The following is a 22,132-nucleotide window of genomic DNA, read 5'->3' on the forward strand; positions in this document are numbered from 1 at the left end:
ATCCTGAGTTACATCCTGTATTATGCTCCAGAGCTGCACTCACTATTCTGCTGGTGCAGTCACTGTGTACATGCATTACTGATCCTGTACTGATCCTGAGTTACATCCTGTATTATACCCCAGAGCTGTACTCACTATTCTGCTGGTGCAGTCACTGTGTACATATATTACATTACTGATCCTGAGTTGCATACTGTATTATACTCCAGAGCTGTACTCACTATTCTGCTGGTGCAGTCACTGTGTACATGCATTACATTACTGATCCTGAGTTACATACTGTATTATACTCCAGAGCTGTACTCACTATTCTGCTGGTGCAGGCACTGTGTACATACATTACATTACTGATCCTGAGTTACCTCCTGCATTATACCCCAGAGCTGCACTCACTATTCTGCTGGTGCTGTCACTGTGTACATACATTACTGATTCTGAGTTATATTCTGTATTATACCCCAGAGATGCACTCACTATTCTGCTGGTGCAGTCACTGTGTACATACATTACATTACTGATCCTGAGTTGCCTCCTGTATTATTCTCCAGAGCTGCACTCACTGTTCTGCTGGTGCAGACACTGTGTACATATATTACATTACTGATCCTGAGTTACATCCTGTATTATACTCCAGAGCTGCACTCACTATTCTGCTGGTGCAGTCACTGTGTACATACATTACATTACTGATCCTGAGTTACATCCTGTATTATACTCCAGAGCTGCACTCACTATTCTGCTGGTGCAGTCACTGTGTACATACATTACATTACTGATCCTGAGTTACATCCTGTATTATACTCCAGAGCTGCACTCACTATTCTGCTGGTGGTCACTATGTACATACATTACATTACTGATCCTGAGTTACTTCCTGTATTATACTCCAGAGCTGCACTCACTATTCTGCTGGTGCAGTCACTGTGTACATACATTACATTACTGATCCTGAGTTACATCCTGTATTATACTCCAGAGCTGCACTCGCTATTCTGCTGGTGCAGTCATTGTGTACATACATTACATTACTGATCCTGAGTTACATCCTGTATTATACTCCAGAGCTGCACTCACTATTGTGCTGGTGCAGTCACTGTGTACATACATTACATTACTGATCCTGAGTTACATCCTGTATTATACTCCAGAGCTGCACTCACTATTGTGCTGGTGCAGTCACTGTGTACATACATTACATTACTGATCCTGAGTTACATCCTGCCTGCATCCCACACTCCGGCGACCTTCGGTTGTTGTGTTGTAAATCCGGGATTTGTTTTTTTTCACATTATATCAGTGCAGCGTGCCAGTGATGAGTGTTTGATTGTGGTGCTTCAGCATTGATCTGTCAAGAGATCTTAAAATAAATACTAAATAAATTGATAAATAGATCTCAGACCTAATATTGCAGAGTGCTTTGAAACTCGCTGACCGGCTGCTTAATTCTGATATTAAAGTATCCTCCTCTTGCTCAGCTCGTAAAATGTTTGGTTTAATATTAAGAAGAAAAACTTTCTGAAATGGATTATTCAGCCATTGTGACGTGGATTATAACTAAGTGCAACAGTGTCATCTGGTCTAAGATTCATTTAATAATGTATACATGTTGCTTTGTGAAAACCAATGACTTTCTGATAGATGTGGGTCCCATCTCTGAGACTGTCCCTTATCTGACTCTCTAGTGTGATGGTGCAGTTGGGCTCTGCACCTTGTGAGAACATGTATAATACTGAATGTATAGTGGATAGAAGGGACTGGCAGGTTGGGAGTGAGACTGCAGGACCAGACTACCTCCAAGATACATTATTTTGCTGGAGACACTAAACAGCTTTTTTGCTGTTTTTATGATCAGTTGTGAATAATCCGCCAATGATATTTGCAGTTTAATAATCGCCGTTTTCTTGTAGGATGTGACCGGCACCACTCACTCACCTCAGTCATTGGATACTTTGTGGCTTCTTCTGCTTATTTAGTAATTTTGTTTTTTCTGTGTTTGTTTTGCAGATAAATGGTATGAAGATGGTGGACGAGCCGATGGATGAAGGGGAATCCTTATTACCTTATGTGAGTGGTGACCATAAAGGGGACACGTCACAATACAACCACGGCTCATATGCCTCATTACCCTATGTCGTTGTCTCAGTGGAGTATTCCCCATTTCAGCCTGGACAGTTATAGCGGCTCCAGCTCTCCGACCTGGAAAACCTTTGTGACTAGACTCCATTCAATGATACGTATCTCTGTGGGGGAGTCATGTGGTGATTTCCGCAACAATCAGAGCTTATTGTGGGGATTTTACGGTGATCCGCTGATTTCTAGCAGTAGCCCCTTTAATTCTGATAGTTTTATTAGACTTTGGTTCCTCACAGTTCCATTTTCGGTGCTTGCTGCAAGTGAATAGAAACAAGTTGATGAATTTTCAAGTGTGTTACCATTTGCATAATGTTTCCAAAATATTAACCCTTTAGATGGGTATTCCCATCTCCAAGATCCTATTAATAATAATATATTATAGCGCCATTTATTCCATGGAGCTTTACATGTGAGGAGGGGTATGCATAATAAAAACAAGTACAATAATCTTAAACAATACAAGTCACGACTGGTACAGGAGGAGCGAGGACCCTGCCTGGGAGGGCTCACAGTCTACACGGGATGGGTGAGGGTAGAGCTGGTCGTGCAGCGGTTTGGTGGATCGGTGGTTACTGCAGTTTGTAGGCTAAGGCTTGTCAGAAGAGGTCGGTCTTCAGGTTTCTTTTGAAAGTTCCCATGGTAGGCGAGATTCTGATACGTTGTGGCAGAGAGTTCCAGAGTAGGGGGGATGCGCATGAGAAATCTTGTATGCTATTGTGGGAAGAGGAGATAAGAGCGGAGTGGAGAAGGAGATGATCTAAGGATTGGAGGTTTCTTGCTAGTTGGTACCGGGAGACGAGGTGTATGGAGGAGAAAGATTGTGGATGTCTTTGTATATTATGGTTAGGGTCTTGAACTTGATTCTCTGGGTAATGGGGAGCCAGTGAAGAGATTGACAGAGAAGAGAGACTGGGAAATAGTGGTGGGGGGGAGGGTGGACAGGTGGCTTAGTCGGGCAGCAGTGTTTAGGATAGACTGCAGGGAAACGAGTGTCGCATTAGTTGAGGCGGAAGATGATGAAGGCATGCACTAGGGTTTTTGCAGATTCTTGGTTGAGGAATGTATGGATCCGGGAAATATTTTTGAGTTGAAGTCGGAAGGAAGTGGAAAAGGGCTTGGATATGTGGTTTGAAGGAGAAATCAGAATCAAGGATTACCCCAAGGCAGCGAGCTTGTGGGACTGGGGAGAGGTAGTAATTAATGGATAGGTCTGTTGTGTGAGGGGTTGAGTGAGATGGCGGAAAGATGATGAATTCTGTTTTGTCCGTATTAAGTTTTAGAAGTCTAGCAGAGAAAAAGAATGAAGTAGCACACAGGCATTGTTAGATTCTGGTTAGTAGGGAGGGGATATCTGGTCCAGAGAGGTAGATCTGTGTGACATCAGCATAGAGGTGATACTGCAAGCCATGAGATTCTATGAGCTGTCCCAGGCCTAAGGTGTAAATGGAGAAGAGCAGGGGCCTTTGGACTGATTCTTGCGGGACTCCGACAGATAGGGGCGAGGTGAGGAGGTGGTGTGTGAGTGGGAGATGCTGAATGTCTGGTCTGTTAGGTATAACGAGATCCAAGATGGGGCCAAGTCAGTGATGCCAAGAGATGAGAGGGTCTGTAGTATTAGGTAGTGGTTCACTGTGTAAAAGGCAGAGGACAGGTCCCGGAGGAGGAGGACAGAGTAGTGTCACTTGGCTTTGGCAGTTAGTAGGTCATTGGTGACTTTAGTTAGGGCAGTTTCAGTGGAGTGATGCGGTCAGAAGCCAGATCGTAAGCGGTCGAAGAAGGAGCAGAAAGAGAGGTGGGAGGACAGTTCAAGATGAATGTGTTCCAGTAGTTTTGAGGCATAGGGAGAAGTTATATGGGCAATAGCTAGATACAGAGGATAGGTCTTGAGAGGGCTTTTTGAGGATGGGTGTGATTGAGGCATGTTTGAAGTTTGAGGGGAAAATGACAGTTGTTAGTGCTACATTGAAAAGATGGGTTAGGTTGAAGACTGGTGAAGTTTAGGATGAAGTGGGATGGGATTCGGTCAAGTGCACAGGTGGTGAGATGTGATCTTGAGAGAGCGGAGAGTCAATCTCTAATGGCGGAGAAGCTGGTTTTGGAGGAGGAGGGGCTGTGGGGGTTGTAGGTCAAAGCTTTCTCTGATGTTATCAATCTTCTGCTTGAAGAATGAGGCAAAGTCTTCAGCTGAGATAAGTGTAGAGGGAGGAGGTTCAGGGGATGGAGGAGAGATTTGAAAGTGATGAATAGCTGTGTAGGGTTGTGAGACGGGGAGAATATGAGAGATAAGTAGGTTTGATTTGCTGTGGCGAGTGTGGCCTTGAACATAGTACAGCGTACCTGTGATTCGGTGTACCGGTGACTGCAGCGTACCGGTCACTACAACAGCAGTTTGCAATTTTCACTGAGCAACATCCACTGCTGCCTGTTTCTGGAAAACACCCATGGAGTCAAAATCAGCTCTACATCTGTACATAAATTCTCAAAGGGTTATAATTTCCAAAATAGGGTCACTTGAGGGGGGAATTCTGCTTTTCTGGGGCTCTTTATAAGAAATCAGCAAACTATTCAAGGAAAATCTGCCACCCAGGAGGCAAATAGTGCTCTGTTCCTCCCGAGTCTCTCCGTATGGCTAAGTAGTATTGTACAGCCAAATATGGGGTATTGCCACTTTCAGTAGAATTTGTGGGACAAATTTTGGTGCCATTTTTAGCCACTACTTGTGTGAAAATGTAACATTTGGGGCTAAAACTAAATTTTGATCGTAAAATTTATTTTTTCTTCACTGCCCAATGGTATAAATTTCTGTGACACACAGATGGTGTCAGTATGATCACTGCACCCCTATATTGTATAATGGGGTCACTTATGGGGGGTTCTGCTGTTCTGGCACCTCATGGGCTCTCCCAGTGGGTCATGGCACCTGCAAACCATAACATTAAAATCTGGCGCTCCTCCCCTTCTGAACTTTGCACTGTGCCTGAAAAATATTTCCCGATTACATGTAGGGTATTGACGCATTCAAGAAAAAATGGACCTCAGCTTGTTGTAAAAAAAATTTCCTACTAGCCCTTAGAAAAATTAAAAACTTGGCTAAAACAACATTTCTGTGAGGAAAATGTGATTTTATTATTTTCACTACTCAACGTTATAAACTTCTGTGAAGCACCTGGGGGGGGTTTCAAGGTGCTCACCACGCATCTATATACATTCTTTGAGGGGTCTGTTTTCCAAAATGCTGTCACTTGTGGAGGCTTTCCACTATTAAAGCACGTCAGGGGCTCTCCAAATCGGATATGACTTCCACTAATGATTCCAGGAAATTTTACATTCAAAAAGGGAAATGGCACTCCTTCCCTTCCGAGCCTTGCCGTGCGCCCAAACAGTAGTTTTCTCCCTCATCTGGGGTATCGGGAGAAATTGCACTATAAATTGTATGGTGCAATTTCTCCTGTTATGCAGAATTTTTTTGCTGAAAAGTTATTTGTGGGGAAAATTTGATATATATGGCTCAATGTTATAAACTTCTGTGAAGCACCTGAGGGTTCAATATGCTTGCCACACATCTGGATCAGTTCCCTGAGAGGTCTAGTTTCCAAAATGGTGTCACTTGTTGGAGATTTTCACTGTTTAGGCACATCAGAGGCTCTCCAAACGCGACATGGCATCTGCTAATTGTTCCAGCAAACATTGCATTCAAAAAGTCAAATGACGCTCCTTCCCTTCAGAGCTCTGCCGTGCGCCCAAACAGTGGTTTTCTCCCTCATATGGGGTACTCAGGAAAAATTACACAAAATTTTGGGGTCCATTTTTTTTCCTGTTACGATTGTCAAAATAAAAAAAATGGATCTGAAGTCAGTTTTTTGTGAAAAACAGTTAAATGTTAATTTTTTCATTTTTTTTTTTCCCAACAAATTCCTGTGAAGCACCTAAAGGGTTAATAAACTTCTTCAATGTGGTTTTGAGCACCTTGAGTGGTGCAGTTTTTAGAATCGTGTCACTTTTGGGTATCTTCTTTCATATAGACCCCTCAAAGTGACTTCAAATGTGAGGTGGTCCCTAAAAAAAATGGTTTTGTAAATTTTGTTGGAAAAATTAGAAATCGCTGGTCAACTATTAACCCTTATAACTTCCTAACCAAAAAAAAATTGGTTACAAAATTGTTCTGATGTAAAGTAGACATGTGGGAAATGTTATTAACTATTTTGTGTGACATATTTCTGTGATTTAAGGGCATGAAAATCTAGTTTTAAATTTTCCAAATTTTCACCAAATTTACATTTTTTTCAACAAAAAACAACAAGTCATACCAAAGAAATTTTACCACTGTCATGTCACGAGAAAACAATGTCAGAATCACCGGGATCCATTGAAGCGTTCCAGATTTATTACTTCATAAAGTGACAGTGGTCAGAATTTAAAAAATTGGCCTGGTCATTAACAAGCAAACCACTCTCGGGGTAAAGGGGTTAATGACAAAGTCTTGTTTTTTTCCGTTTTTTTTTATTGTTACGTTTTCATTTCTTCCTGCAGCCATAATTTATATTTATCGGTCGTCCATGACAGCACCACCTGAGAGAGGGGATCCGCCCTTCAGGAACAGGAAACCTACAGATACAAAAGGGCGGCACCTCTCCCACGCATCAGTTGGTTTCCTGTTCCTGACAAGGACAGAACTCCCTACAGATCGTCCGTCATGGATAACCGAATTCCCAGGCCAGCGGACCGACTCAGGTAGCGGGGGGTTCTCCTACCTCGGTCTCGCTGGAGGCCCTGGATGCGCCACGGTGGGTCCGGGTAGGATTTCCACGGCAGTGGTAAGAGCAGGCGGAGACAGGGTCCGGTGGGCGCCTTCTCCATGGAGCCGGTGAGGTAAGCGGGTCCCCCTGTGTCTCCTTCCCCCGGGGGTGCGGTCCGTTCGGGCGGGCGCCGCCAGCGGTGTCCCACAAAGGGAGCGGCGGTTCCGAGCCGGCGGCGCAGTGCTAGCCCCTTGCCGCGCGTCCCCGCAGCCTCTGGCGCGCGGCGGAAGTGACGCGGCGGAGGGAGCGGGGCCTAGCACCGAAACCGGAAGTCGGATGCCGGTCGACTTCCGGTTGTTGAGGACGCGCGCCGATGCGCGCCCGCCGCCTGAGGGGGCCGGGCACCTGAAGGGGAGGGGGAGGATCGCGGGGAGCGGTCCAATAGGGGGCCCAAACGCCGGACAGAGTTCCTGCTGATCCGGAGGGGAAGCCTTCTTAAGACAGAAGGCAGCGCTGCTGAGGTGCTTCTGGAGGCCCAGCGATGGACACGACAGAAGCCCCCATGGACCCACAAGAGGTGCAGCCCGTGGCAAAGCACCCCAGTGACCAGCCTAAGAGGCGGAAGGAGGTTACGTTCTAGTGGACAGAGCCACAGTAGTTCCTCTAGGTCAAAGGATCCTCCTGCAGCCCCCCATGATCCGGTACCTGTCCTCATCTGCAAGGGTAAGAGATCTGCGAGAATGTACCCTGATGCAGTGTCCCCTTATGTTTTTTGATTCTCAGGGGAAGAAGGCCACAGGGAAGCAGAAGCACAAGGAATGTGCCCTCTGTAGTTGCCCCTTACCAGATGGCCACCCTAAAAGATTGTGTCAGTCTTGCGTGAGACAGACGGTAGGGACGGAGATGAGGGGTAGAACGTGAGTGGAGTATCAGACTCTTACACTCTTCCCTATTTATGCAGGTAGCGGAAGAAGCTCCAAGCTTCGCTACAGACCTGAGGCAGTTAATCAGGACTGAAATAAAAGCCCTATCAAAAGAAGATTCTTCTAAAAGAAGACGGGCTAGTGGTTCAGGCTCAGAATCTTCAGTCGGCCCTAGGAGGGAAGATATCTCCTCAGAGTACTCGGCCTCCTCTTCTTCTTCCGAAGAGGATTCCAGCCGGTTCTGTTTTCCCTTGGACCAAATGGATAAATTAATTAGAACCATAAGGTCAACCATGGGGATAGAAGAAAAAAAGACAAAACTGTCTGCTCAGGACATTATGTTCGGGGGTCTAGACCCCAGAAAGCAAAAGACTTTTCCACTAAACGAAAGAGTCCAGAGCCTGATAGACAGGGAGTGGAAAAAAACGGAAAAAAGGGGTTCTATGCCGCCTGCTTTCAAGCGAAGATACCCCTTTGAGGACCCAATAGTAAATCGATGGGATAAGGCCCCCAAGCTGGATGCAGCGGTAGCTAAGGCCTCCAAAAAGTCATCTATACCCTTCGACGACATGGCCTCCCTTAAAGACCCTCTAGATAAAAAGGCAGATTCCTTTTTAAAGGGCACATGGGAGATGTCAGCAGGCGCCCTAAGGCCAGCAATAGCAGCCACGTGCGCAGCCAGATCCATGATGGTTTGGCTGGATCAATTGGACTCCCAGCTAAAGGAGGGAACCTCGCGAGCTTCCATCCGTAAGTCTCTTACAATTATCCAAAATGCTGCTGCCTTTCTGGCAGACGCCTCGGCAGACTCAATAAGCATGGCGGCCAGGTCTGCAAGTTTGTCTAATTCAGCCCGACGAGCCCTCTGGTTAAAATGCTGGCCGGGAGATATCCAAGCCAGGTCCCATCTCTGTTCTATCCCCTGTGAGGGTGAATACTTGTTCGGCCCCGTCCTAGACGAACTGTTAGAGAAAGCCGGGGATGACAAAAAGAAATTCCCGAGTCTGCCGAATACATCCTGGAGACGTCCTTTTTCTAGGAAAGGGTATTCCCGCAGGAGGCAGGCCAGAGATCAGAACAGATGGGACAACAAGAAAACCAGAGGTACGGGCTTCATGTTTGGAGGAGGGGGGCGCCAAGAAGGTCCATCACGGGATAATAAGAAGCCGCCCCAATGACTAGTGGCCCCGGTAGGAGGAAGATTATCTGCCTTCTACCCGGCCTGGGCCAGAATCTCAAATAGCAGCTGGATACTGGGGGTGATAGCTACAGGACTGCATCTAGAGTTCTCCTGCGTTCCCCAAGATCGGTTCAGGGTAACTCCGCTCAATTCTTCCCCGCTAGAACAAGCTGCCCTGGAGACCGAGGTCCTCGAGCTACTGGACAAAAAAGTCCTGACGAGAGTTCCAGAGGAAGAGAGGGGGAAATGCTTCTATTCCCCCCTGTTCTTGGTCCGTAAACCGGACGGCTCATTTAAAGCTATATTTAACCTAAAAGCCCTCAATAAATTCTTGGTCGTACGTCCGTTTAAAATGGAAACTATTAACACCGCAATAAAAATGCTGTTTCAAAACTGCTTCATGGTGGTCCTAGATCTGAAAGACGCTTACTACCATATACCCATATGTCTAGCACACCAACCTTTCCTTAGACTGGCGGTTCAGTTGGAGGGGTCAATCCAGCACTTCCGGTACGCGACCTTACCCTTCGGGGTGGCAGTTGCGCCCCGAGTATTCACCAAAGTGATGGCAGAGGTGATGGCCCACCTGCGCGAGCTAAACATTCTAGTCGTTCCCTACCTAGATGACCTCCTTTATAATAGGCAGTTCAGCCGAGCAATGTTTAGAACAATTACAGAAAACAACGGCGGCTCTAGAGCGGTTGGGATGGCTACTTAATATCAAAAAATCCCGTTTGCAGCCATTAAAAATTCAACAATTTTTAGGCCTAACCCTAGATTCTAAAAAGCAGGAATGCCGTCTGCCCCCAGAGAAGCTGCTGCACCTGCATGGCCGGGTCCTGAACGCTTCCAACAACCCCTCCATGTCCCTCAGGAAAGCCATGTCCCTGTTGGGTTCCCTCTCGTCCTGCATTCCCGCGGTCCAGTGGGCCCAAGTTCATACGAGAACTCTACAGGGCGAAGTTTTATGGTATCAGAGGATTCTTGGGGGTAACTTAGAAGGTCGACTGACCTTATCCAGAAACACAATAGAGTCCCTGGAGTGGTGGCTAGAAAGAAATAATTTGTCTAGAGGGGTCCCTTGGGAGTATAACATTACCCGCGTGGTCACCACGGATGCAAGTCCTTCCGGTTGGGGGGCGCATATGGAGGAAATTCTGGTCCAGGGCCTATGGGAACGGGATCAGATACCAATGTCTTCTAATTTAAAAGAATTGACAGCGGTAGTACACGCAGCTAAAGAGCTCCTTATGTATCTACAGGGCAATCACGTACGAGTTCTCTCGGACAATCGAGTGGTCGTGGCCTATATCAACCACCAAGGCGGAACTCGATCCAAAACTCTGATGAATGTGGCAGGACAGTTGTTCCAGCTAGCAGAGCGGCATTTTTTATCTCTCACGGCTCTTCACATAAGAGGGAAAGAAAACGTCGCGGCAGATTTCCTAAGCCGCAATCTGTTAAAACAAGGAGAGTGGGCCTTAAACACCTCCATTTTCGTTCAGATCGTGCAGAGATGGGGTCAACCAGAGGTGGATCTATTCGCCACCAAGGAGAACTCGAAAACGAGACAGTTTTGCTCCCTAAATCCCAGGGAGACTCCTCTGGCAGTAGATGCACTACTGATAAAATGAGACTTCACGCTAGCCTACGCCTTTCCTCCCCTATCTCTACTTCCTCTGGTGTTGAGGAAGATCAGGAAGGACAGGGCAAGGGTCATAGTCATCGCCCCGTTCTGGCCCAGAAGGGCATGGTTCTCGAACCTCAGGATCATGTCGGTAGACGATCCTTGGGTTCTCCCGGACATCCCGGACCTTCTGTCCCAGGGCCCGGTCTTCCACCCTCAGGTGGCTGGCCTACATCTCACGGCGTGGAATTTGAGCGGTCACTGCTAAAAAGTAAAGGCTTCTCCCCAGACCTAATTGACACTCTACTAAAAAGTAGGAAAGTGGTGACAACTAAGATTTACGTCAGAATTTGGAAAAGATTCCTCCAAAGCTCAAATATAAATACTGATGATTCCGTCCCTATAGGCCAGATCTTGGAATTTTTACAAAAAGGGCTGGACCTGGGTCTCTCCACCAGTACCCTCAAAGTACAGGTATCCGCCTTAGGGGCCCTCTTTAGCTGCAACATCGCGGCTAATTACTGGGTCAATAGGTTTATCAAAGCAGCGAGTAGATCCAGACCAATAGTAAAGAATAGACTCACGCCATGGGATTTGAACCTAGTCCTCACAGCTATGACAGAAGTGCCATTTGAACCCATCTCGTCAGCCTCTATTAGGAGCCTGTCCCTCAAGATAGCTTTCCTGATAGCCATAACGTCAGCCCGTAGGGTAAGCGACATTCAGGCATTGTCTAGGCGCCCACCTTTTCTTCAGGTAAAAGAGGATAGGGTAATACTTAGACCGGACCCAGCGTATTTACCAAAAGTAGCCTCCAGCTTTCATAGGTCGCAGGAAATAGTCCTTCCATCCTTCCTCCCTAAACCAACTAATGAGAAAGAGGAGAAGCTACACACTTTAGACGTTAGGAGATGCCTCTTGGAGTATCTAGCGGCTACCGATCCCTGGAAGAAGGACAATGCCCTCTTTGTCTCCTACCAAGGCCCTAGGAAAGGTCTTAGGGTGTCCAAAAGTACACTAGCCAGATGGATTAGAGAAGCAATCTCGCTAGCTTACACCTCAAAAGGTAGAGTAGCTCCGGAGAAATTGAAGGCGCATTCCACCAGAGCCGTGGCGACCTCGTGGGCCGAGAGATCGGAAGTCTCCATCGACCAGATTTGTAAGGCGGCCACTTGGTCCTCTCCGAGCACTTTTTATAGTCATTATAGGCTAGACTTGGGTGCTTCTGCAGACCTCTCCTTCGGTATCAGGGTTCTGCAGGCTGTAGTCCCCCCCTAAAGTGGTGATTACTCTCTGTAATTCTCTCAGGTGGTGCTGTCATGGACGACCGATAAAGTCTTAGTTACTCACCGGTTAACGGTGTTTTTCGGAGTCCATGACAGCACCCGTATATTCCCTCCCTTTAGTTTAAATTTGGGTGTGCACTTCTTCTTCTTGTATGTACACTGGTAAGGAATAGTTGTGTAAAAGTACTGTATATAAATTTTGCCATTAACCATTGTGGTCCTCTTGTGCTCTGTAATCCAACTGATGCGTGGGAGAGGTGCCGCCCTTTTGTATCTGTAGGTTTCCTGTTCCTGAAGGGCGGATCCCCTCTCTCAGGTGGTGCTGTCATGGACTCCGAAAAACACCGTTAACCGGTGAGTAACTAAGACTTTTTTCTATAGACCTCGCCGTATGAGGTTTTATTTTTTTTGCAGGATGAGTTGTAATTTTTTTGAAAGGCACCATCCACTTTTCCATATAATGTACTAAATAAATGCGGAATTTCTTTTTCTAAGTGACTACCTCCAAAACAACGCAACTCTGCATTTTTTTTTAAGCTGTTAGGTGTTCACTTTCCAGTGTGACTGACCCGCAGTCGTGATTTTTCAGGTCGGTATATTTACGGCGATGCAATGTGATTTTTTTTTTTCTATTCGTGTTATTTTAGTGGCTTAAAAAAAATTCTCAACTTTTGTTTAGAAAAAAAAAGTTATTTAGTTTGACGCTATTTTCTGAGACCCGCGACATTTTTATTCTGGCGTTGGGGCTGTGTGACAGCTTGAGTTTTGCGCACTTAGTTGAAGTTTTTAATGATCCCATTCTTAAGACGTTTTGCAGAAATTTTAATAATAATTTTACAATGTGCTTAAATTAATATTTTCCTTGAATTTTTCCAATGTGGCAATACTGAATATTCTTATTTTCTCTATTTATTTATTTATTTTTTTTATTAAACCTGAAACTTTTTTTTTTTTTTTTAAACTCACCTTTGTATGTATTCTATAGTTCTAATCACGGTCTTCTGTGAAGCCCTGCCTGGCCTGTGTCTGGGCTTCATAAGAATATCAACGTGGCAGCCGGGGGTCTTTAGGAGCTCCTGCCTGCCATGGCCACATATCAACACTCGGTGGTAATGTCAGATCGAGTGAAGGGTTAAAATGATTTTCTAACCGGTCATCATCTTGTTTTAATAGTCGGTAGATATGCGCGAGATATTGATGATCAGTCCGGCTGTGAATCGACACATTCTTTATAAATTAATTCAGACAATGGTTTCTGTCTTCCCAGGACGAAGGAAACGTCAAAGAGATTCCCATCACGCACCATGTGAAGGAGGGATGCGAGAAGGCAGACCCTGCACAATTTGAGCTGCTGAAGGTCCTGGGACAAGGGTCTTTTGGAAAGGTAAGCCCCTTCTGATTCCGTACGATGATCACTAACCGTGCTTGCAGTTCTGGCCGTTCTTATATATTCCAAGGTCTGCGTAGGAGGGAAGAGACCCTATAATTCTGTTTCTGTTTCCATTGTGACGGTTTCCCTTTATTTGTTGGCTAACAAATATGGGGTCTGTATAGAGGGTGGTCCCTTGTCTGGTCCACACAGACAAGATCTGTCCTGCCTAACGTCTATCGGAGGTGTCCGAATGTGTCACTCTGATGGAAGCTCAGCGGCAACGATGTAGCGATAGTGGTCCTGAGAGTCCTGACCACATCAGCCATCAGGTAATTGCATTATTTGCGCTTTCTTTTCTTCCCTTTTAGGTTTTTCTTGTGAGGAAGATGGTGGGACCAGATGCTGAGCAGCTGTATGCAATGAAAGTGTTAAAAAAGGCATCTTTGAAAGGTGAGAAGTGAAGAACGGGACCAATAAGTGACACCTTGTGAGTGAGATCCTGCACCAAGTGTACTGTAATGCGACTGGATTATCACAGTGTTTCATGCGGTTTGATAAATCTAAGGGCTTGTTCACACCTTGTGGTTTACCGCCGTTCTGCACATTTTTACCACAAAAAAAACTGCAGGTAAAAATCTGTGTGTGCAGGAGGCATCAGAAATCTCATTCACTTTGCTGCTTTTGTAATTTGCAGCTTTTGTAATTTGCAGCCATTTTACTCTTCAAAACCGCGTAAATGAAAGAAAGCTACAAAAACGCAGCATTATTATTATAGGGACATTTATTCCATGGAGCTTTATATGTGAAAAGGGGTACACATAATAAAAACGAGTAAAGTAATTTTAAACAATACAAGTCACGACTGATATAGGAGGAGAGAGGACCCTGCCGCAAAGGGCTCCCTGTCTTCAAGATACACATGTGGTCAAAATTGTCGGTACTCCTCGTTAAATGACAGAAACGCCCACATTGGTCACAGAAATAACTTGAATCTGACAAAAGTAACAATAAAAAATCTATGAAATTGAACAAATGAAAGTCAGACATTGCTTTTCACCATGCTTCCGCAGAATTTAAAAAAAAAATAAAACTCATGAAATAGACCTGGGCAGAAATGATGGTACCCCTGAAAATAATGTGACAAAAGGGACATGTTAAATCGTGGTGTGTCCACTAATTAGCATCACAGGTGTCTACAATCTTGGAATCAGTGAGTGGCCTGTATAGAGGGCTACAGATACTCACTGTGCTGTTTGGTGACATGGTGTGTATCACACTCAACATGGACCAGAGGAAGCGAAGGAAAGAGTTGTCTCAGGAGATGAGAGAGAAAATTATAGACAAACATGTTAAAGGTAAATTTTATAAGACCACCTCCAAGCAGCTTGATGTTCCTGTGACTACAGTTACACATATTATTCAGAAATTTAAGTTCCATGGGACTGTAGCCAACCTCCCTGGACGTGGCCGCAGGAGGAAAATTGATGACAAGTCAAAATGATAGATTATACGAATGGTAACAAAAGATCCCAGAAAAACATCTAAACAGATTAAAGGTGAACTTCATTCTCAAGGAACATCAGTGTCAGATCGCACCATCCGTCTTTGTATGAGCCAAAGTGGACTTCTTGGGAGACGACCAAGGAGGACACCATTGTTGAAAAAAAATCATAAAAAAGGCAGACTGGAATTTTCCAAACTACTTGTTGACGAGCCACAAAGCTTCTGGGAGAATATCCTATGGACAGATGAGAACAAAAATTGAACTTTTTGGAAGGCACATCAGCTCTATGCTCACAGATGGAAAAAATGAAGCATATCAAGAAAAGAACACTGTCCCTACTGTGAAACATGGAGGAGGCTCTGTTATGTTCTGGGGCAGCTTTGCTGCATCTGGCACAGGGTGTCTAGAATCTGTGCAGGGTACAATGAAATCTCAAGACTATCAAGGGATTCTAGAGAGAAATGTGCTGCCCAGTGTCAGAAAGCTTGGTCTCAGTCGCAGGTCATGGATCTTGCAACAGGATAATGACCCAAAACATACAGCTAAAAACACCCAAGAATGGCTAAGAGGAAAACATTGGACTATTCTAAAGTGCCCTTCTATGACCCCTGACCTAAATCCAATTGAGCATCTTTGGAAAGAGGTGAAACATGCCGTCTGGAAAAGGCAACCTTCAAACACAAGACAACTGGAGCAGTTTGCTCTTGAGGAGTGGACCAAAATACCTGCTGAGAGGTGCAGAAGTCTCATTGACAATTACAGGAATCGTTTGATTGCAGTGATTGCCTCAAAAGGTTATGCAACAAAATATTAAGTTAAGGGTACCATCATTTCTGTCCAGGCCTATTTCATGAGGTTTATTTTTTTTTTAATTCTGTGGTAGCATAGTTGAAAAGCAATGTCTGACTTTCATTTGTTCATTTTTGTAGATTTTTGATTTATTACTTTTGTTAGATTCTAGTTATTTCTGTGACCATTGTGGGTTTTTCTGTCATTAAACGAGGGGTACCATCAATTCTGACCACATGTGTATGAACAAGCTCTCATAGCACCAGTAAAGGGAAGCAGTGCACATGCTGCTTATGTATTGCTTGCAGATTTGAACCATTGAAGCATTTTTTTTTTTTTCTAGTATGCAGCGCGTCGGTTCCTTCAGCGCTTTTGCAGAGTTTTTCACACATTCATGGGAAAGAAAGCGTGAAAATTGTGCAGAGTTTTCCATCCACCATAAGGGTTTTTGGTGGTGAAAAATAACAGCTATTAAAAAGCACTTTTAAACATAACATGAGGCTGTCTAGTTTAAGCTCAAACCATGGAGTAGTTGGTTTACTTGTTGTCCAAGTCATGATAGATTGTTTTTTTTTTTTTCTCCCTGCAAAATTTTCCAAAATTCTGGCATCCCTTATACATTGTGAGTCATAGAGATTAGATTGTAAGCTCCGGGGTTCAGGGAATCTGACTTCTATATTTATTTTTCTTCTCTTTTCCACTTCCAGTAAGAGACCGAGTCCGTACAAAGATGGAGCGCGACATCCTTGTGGAGGTGAACCATCCGTTTATTGTCAAGTTGCACTATGGTAGGTGTTGGGCGGTAATGAAGCAGTGGTCACTGTATGATGCGGTGTCACCAGGTACTTGATGTAATGGGGTCATCTCCCTGTGTAATACAAGGATGCACCAGATCCGCCATAACTTGCTCCCTTCCTTCTATTTCAGCCTTCCAGACAGAAGGGAAATTATACCTAATCCTGGATTTTCTCAGGGGAGGCGACGTCTTCACACGATTATCCAAAGAGGTAACTATCTGCTTTTAAACCATTTTCCTCGTTCGCCAATTTTCCACATGATGGCGGCCCACAATCCTGGATGCCAGGAACAGATCGTGCACCTTAAGTGTAGCAGCCATTGTTTGACAGCAGCATTTAAGAGGTTAACGACAGCGATCGTAGATCAGCTCCAGTCGCTGCTGCTAAAGGCAGATTCTGGCTCCATGATGAGTACATCGGTCACAAAGCGTTGCAGGGTTTGGGTAAAGAGACGCTCGTTATCTGAGCAGTGTGAATCTGTAAAAAATGTAGAAGAAGTAGTTCAACTCACTGCTGTCACACTCTGGATCTAGAGTAAGCCGCCCCGTGATCTGTGCCAGACCCAGATGTGATGATGACACCATGTAACCAGCACAAGGACTGCTGAGACTTGTGATGGGTTGCAGTAGTCAGGTGACTTAATCCGCATCACTAGATGTTTATCTGATGACATGCGGTACATCAGGCCACCCAAACTACACGGCGCCCTGCGGGTGTCAGCAGGGAGTAGCACTTGGTCATGGCTGAAGTGTTGGCACCCTTGAAATTTTTGCAAAAAATGAAGTATTTCACACAGAAAATTATTGCAATTACACATGTGTTGTTATACACATTTATTACCTTTTGATGGTATTGGAACAGCAAAAAAAAAGCAGAGGAAAAAAGGCAAGCTAAACATAATTTCACACAAGAACCCCAAAAAGGGCCGGACAGAATTGTTGGCACCTTTCCAAAATTGTGGGTGAACAACTTTGTTTCAAGCATGTGATGCTTGTTCATGCTCAACTGTGGCAAGTACAGTGGGGAAAAAAAGTATTTAGTCAGTCAGCAATAGTGCAAGTTCCACCACTTAAAAAGATGAGAGGCGTCTGTAATTTACATCATAGGTAGACCTCAACTATGGGAGACAAACTGAGAAAAAAAAATCCAGAAAATTACATTGTCTGTTTTTTTTTCATTTTATTTGCATATTATGGTGGAAAATAAGTATTTGGTCAGAAACAAGCAATCAAGATTTCTGGCTCTCACAGACCTGTAACTTCTTCTTTAAGAGTCTCCTCTTTCCTCCACTCATTACCTGTAGTAATGGCACCTGTTTAAACTTGTTATCAGTATAAAAAGACACCTGTGCACACCCTCAAACAGTCTGACTCCAAACTCCACTATGGTGAAGACCAAAGAGCTGTCAAAGGACACCAGAAACAAAATTGTAGCCCTGCACCAGGCTGGGAAGACTGAATCTGCAATAGCCAACCAGCTTGGAGTGAAGAAATCAACTGTGGGAGCAATAATTAGAAAATGGAAGACATACAAGACCACTGATAATCTCCCTCGATCTGGTGCTCCACGCAAAATCCCACCCCGTGGGGTCAGAATGATCACAAGAACGGTGAGCAAAAATCCCAGAACCACGCGGGGGGACCTAGTGAATGAACTGCAGAGAGCTGGGACCAATGTAACAAGGCCTACCATAAGTAACACTCTACGCCACCATGGACTCAGATCCTGCAGTGCCAGACGTGTCCCACTGCTTAAGCCTGTACATGTCCGGGCCCGTCTGAAGTTTGCTAGAGAGCATTTGGATGATCCAGAGGAGTTTTGGGAGAATGTCCTATGGTCTGATGAAACCAAACTGGAACTGTTTGGTAGAAACACAACTTGTCGTGCTTGGAGGAAAAAGAATACTGAGTTGCATCCATCAAACACCATACCTACTGTAAAGCATGGTGGTGGAAACATCATGCTTTGGGGCTGTTTCACTGCAAAGGGGCCAGGACGACTGATCCGGGTACATGAAAGAATGAATGGGGCCATGTATCGTGAGATTTTGAGTGCAAACCTCCTTCCATCAGCAAGGGCATTGAAGATGAAACGTGGCTGGGTCTTTCAATATGACAATGATCCAAAGCAAACCGCCAGGGCAACGATGGAGTGGCTTCGTAAGAAGCATTTCAAGGTCCTGGAGTGGCCTAGACAGTCTCCAGATCTCAACCCTATAGAAAACCTTTGGAGGGAGTTGAAAGTCCGTGTTGCCAAGCGAAAAGCCAAAAACATCACTGCTCTAGAGGAGATCTGCATGGAGGAATGGGCCAACATACCAACAACAGTGTGTGGCAACCTTGTGAAGACTTACAGAAAACGTTTGACCTCTGTCATTGCCAACAAAGGATATATCACAAAGTATTGAGATGAAATTTTGTTTCTGACCAAATACTTATTTTCCACCATAATATGCAAATAAAATGAAAACAAAACAGACAATGTGATTTTCTGGATTTTTTTTTCTCAGTTTGTCTCCCATAGTTGAGGTCTACCTATGATGTAAATTACAGACGCCTCTCATCTTTTTAAGTGGTGGAACTTGCACTATTGCTGACTGACTAAATACTTTTTTTCCCCACTCTAACAGGTGTGGGCAAAATGAAAATCACATCTGAAACTAGATAATAAGGGGGGAGAAGTTGACTCAATCTTTGAATTGTGTGTCTGTGTGCTACACTAATCATGGAGATCAGAAAGATGAGAAGAGAACTGTTTGAGGACTTGAGAACCAACAATGTTAAAAAATATCTACTTATATTAAGGTTACAAGTCCGTCTCAAGAGATCTTGATGTTCCCTTGTCCATGGTGAGCAACATAATCAAGAAGTTTACTATCCATGGCACTGCAACCAATCTCCCTGGACGTGGACGGCAGAGAGAAATTGATGAATGGTTACAACACAGGATGGTGGATAAGCAGCTCCAACCAAGGTCCAAAGAAATTCAAGCTGTCCTGCATGTTCAGAGGGCTTCAGTGTCTGCGCAGACTATCCATCCACATTTGAATGAAATGCTATAGCAGACTCATGGAGGACCCCACTGCTGACAAAGAAATAAAAAAAGCTAGAATGCAGTTAGCCAGAATGTACGTGAGTAAGCCAAAATCCTTCTGGGAAAACATCTTGTAGACAGATGAGACCAAGATAGTTTTTTTGGTAAAACATATCATTCTACAGATTACCGAAAACCGAATGAGGCCTTCAAAAAAAAGAATACAGTACATACAGTCAAATATGGTGGCGGTTCAGAGATGTTTTGGGGTTGTTTTGCGGCCTCTGGCAATGAGTGCCTTTACTGTGTGTAAGGCATCATAAAATCTGAAGATTACAAAGGATTTTGGGTGGCACTGTAGTGTCCAGTGTGAAAAAGCTGGGTTTGCTTCCTTAGGGTTCATGAGTTTTACATCAGGAGAATGACCCCAAACATAATTCAAGACCTCACCAGAAATGGATGGAAACAAAACCCTGGAGAGTTGTGAAGTGGCAGCAATGAGGCCTGATCTAAAACCCTTTGATCACCTGTGGAGAGATCTTAATACTGCTGTTTGGGAAAAGGCACCTTCACATATGAGAGACCTGGAGCAGTTTGCAAAATGAGTCATCCAAAATTCCAGCTGAGTGGTGTAAGAAGCTTGTGATGGTTATAGGATGCGATTGCAGGTATTTATTCCAATAGGGGTGCAAACATATGTTACGGAGGGTGCCAACAATTTTGTCTAGACCGGTTTTAGGGTTTTGTGTGAAATTATGTCCAATTTCCATGTTTTTCTCTGCTTTCTGTTGTTCCAATACACACAATGGAAGTAAATGTGTATGACAAAACGGGTGTAATTGTGATAATTTTCTGGGAGCGATACTTAATTTTCAGGAACAATTTCAAGGATGCAAAGACTTTCAGGCATGATTGTATTATGTTATTTACAGAATCTGACCCCCAGGTATCGAGCACTTTTTGCCCGGACAACTCCTTTACGACCTGTGACATATGGGTGCGTCATAGGTCACCTCCCCCTGTTTGATGCTGGCTCTGACGATGAGCCTGCAACTTTTCCAGCACATGCCAGCTGATTTCATCAGCTGACACCTGCCCCTAACAGTCATGAGTGAAATTGCGATCCACCCATGGCTTTTAACATGTTAAATGCCGCAGTCTGACAGCAGCATTTAACATGATCAGGTCAGAAGCGCATCACAAACCTCGCCCATCGGCTCCCGTGTCACAAGACCGTGGGTCGCAAATGGGTTGGCATGACAACCCAGGGTCTGCAGGAGACCCATGTGGTTTTCATCGCTGATCAGCTATGATCGCTGCTATGTGTAGCACAAGCGATCAGAAGATTGCAGCTTCTAGTCTTCCTTGGAGACTACTGAAGCAAGTAAAAAGTGAAACAATAGAAAATATTTTTAAAAATATTTACATATTTAACAAAATTTAAGATTAAATCACCCCCCCCCCCCTTTTTGCACCATTCAAAATAAAACAAAAAAAAATACATTTGTTATCACAAGGTTCAGAATCACACGATATATCAATATATAAAAACAGTTAATCCGAACGGTAAACGGCGTAACGGAAAAAAAAACAAAGCGCCAGAATAATGGTTTTTGGTCGCCACAACATTGCAATAGTATGCAATAACGGGCGATAAAAAGATTGCATCTACCCCAAAATGATATTAATAAAAATGTCAGTGCTCAAAAAAATAAGCCCTCACCCAGATCACGAAAAATGGTGACTTTTTTTTTTTTTTTTTTATACAAACTTTGGATTTTGTTTTCACCAATTAAACAAAAAAGAACCTAGACATGTTTGGTGTCTACGAACTTTTAATGACCTAGAGACTCATAATAGCAGATTTCAATATTTAGTGAACAAAAAAAAAAAAAGTTTAATTGCTCTTTTGTTGCAGTTTTTTTTTCCTGTTTTCCAGTACACTGTATGGTAAAAGCAATGTGGTGTCATTAAAAATTCCAACTCGTCCCACAAAAAACAAGCCCTCACATGGCCATATTGACAGAAAAATAGTTAAGCCTCTGTGAAGAAGGGGAGAAAAAAAAAAACCGGAAACTCAAAAACTGAAAATCCCAAGGTGGTGAAGGGGTTAATCCTTTTTTTATGGCATATTTTAAGTCCCAATGCAAAACAAGCAGCGCAGAGCGATGGCAGTCACGCGTGTGGGTCACATGAATGTTTTTACATGCGGTCAGGTGTTTTTTCCGTTCCTTTGCAATAACATAGAGCACTGTATTATTTGGCCTTTTATTATTTTTAAGAGGTTACAGTATCAGACGACTTGCAGATGAAAATCGAAAGATTTTTGTTTGCGGCTGTATATCATTTAGATGCTGTCAGTTTCTAAATAAAAAGTAATGCACGTTGGTGCTGGATCATGACTGACCAATTGGTTTACTATGGCAGACTGGACCTACCTAAGACCCCCTCTACCACTGGCATTTTGGTGCGTTGGTGAAGCCACTGGTTGAGCTCGATGATAGACTATTGTTTTCACGATATTCTGCAGTATTTCAGTATAAGCGATTGGATGATCGCAGGCAGTTTGAAGTTCTCGTAAGGAAACTAAAATAAAATAATGGAGAAAATAAAAGTATTTAAATGCAGAAAAAACAAAAATCATCCCCTTCTTTTCCCGCCATTAAAATAAATAAAAAAAACACTTAATGTCAGTGCGTCAGTCTTTTATCAAAACATAGAAATATTCACCTACCGTAAAGAGAGCAAAATC

The 22,132-nt window shown here is 44.0% G+C and overlaps 1 protein-coding gene across 4 annotated transcripts in view; it reads left to right on the forward strand.

Annotated features, from left to right (window-relative positions):
• The window catches only part of RPS6KA6 (ribosomal protein S6 kinase A6), an 82,844-nt gene that overhangs the window by 18,096 nt on the left and 42,616 nt on the right, over positions 1–22,132 (forward strand). For all 4 annotated transcript variants that reach the window (XR_012234882.1, XM_073589913.1, XM_073589911.1 and 1 more), the window contains exons 2-6: positions 2,005–2,064; positions 13,153–13,269; positions 13,626–13,707; positions 16,258–16,338; positions 16,478–16,557. Coding sequence is in view for 3 of the 4 variants with exons in the window: in XM_073589913.1 (XP_073446014.1) it covers positions 2,005–2,064; positions 13,153–13,269; positions 13,626–13,707; positions 16,258–16,338; positions 16,478–16,557 (420 nt within the window). In the remaining variant the exon portion in view is untranslated. The remainder of the gene's footprint in view (positions 1–2,004; positions 2,065–13,152; positions 13,270–13,625; positions 13,708–16,257; positions 16,339–16,477; positions 16,558–22,132) is intronic.

The sequence above is a fragment of the Dendrobates tinctorius genome, unplaced genomic scaffold, assembly GCF_039654945.1.
Source record: "Dendrobates tinctorius isolate UK_male_01 unplaced genomic scaffold, ASM3965494v1 ptg000114l, whole genome shotgun sequence".
NCBI lineage: Eukaryota > Metazoa > Chordata > Amphibia > Anura > Dendrobatidae > Dendrobates > Dendrobates tinctorius.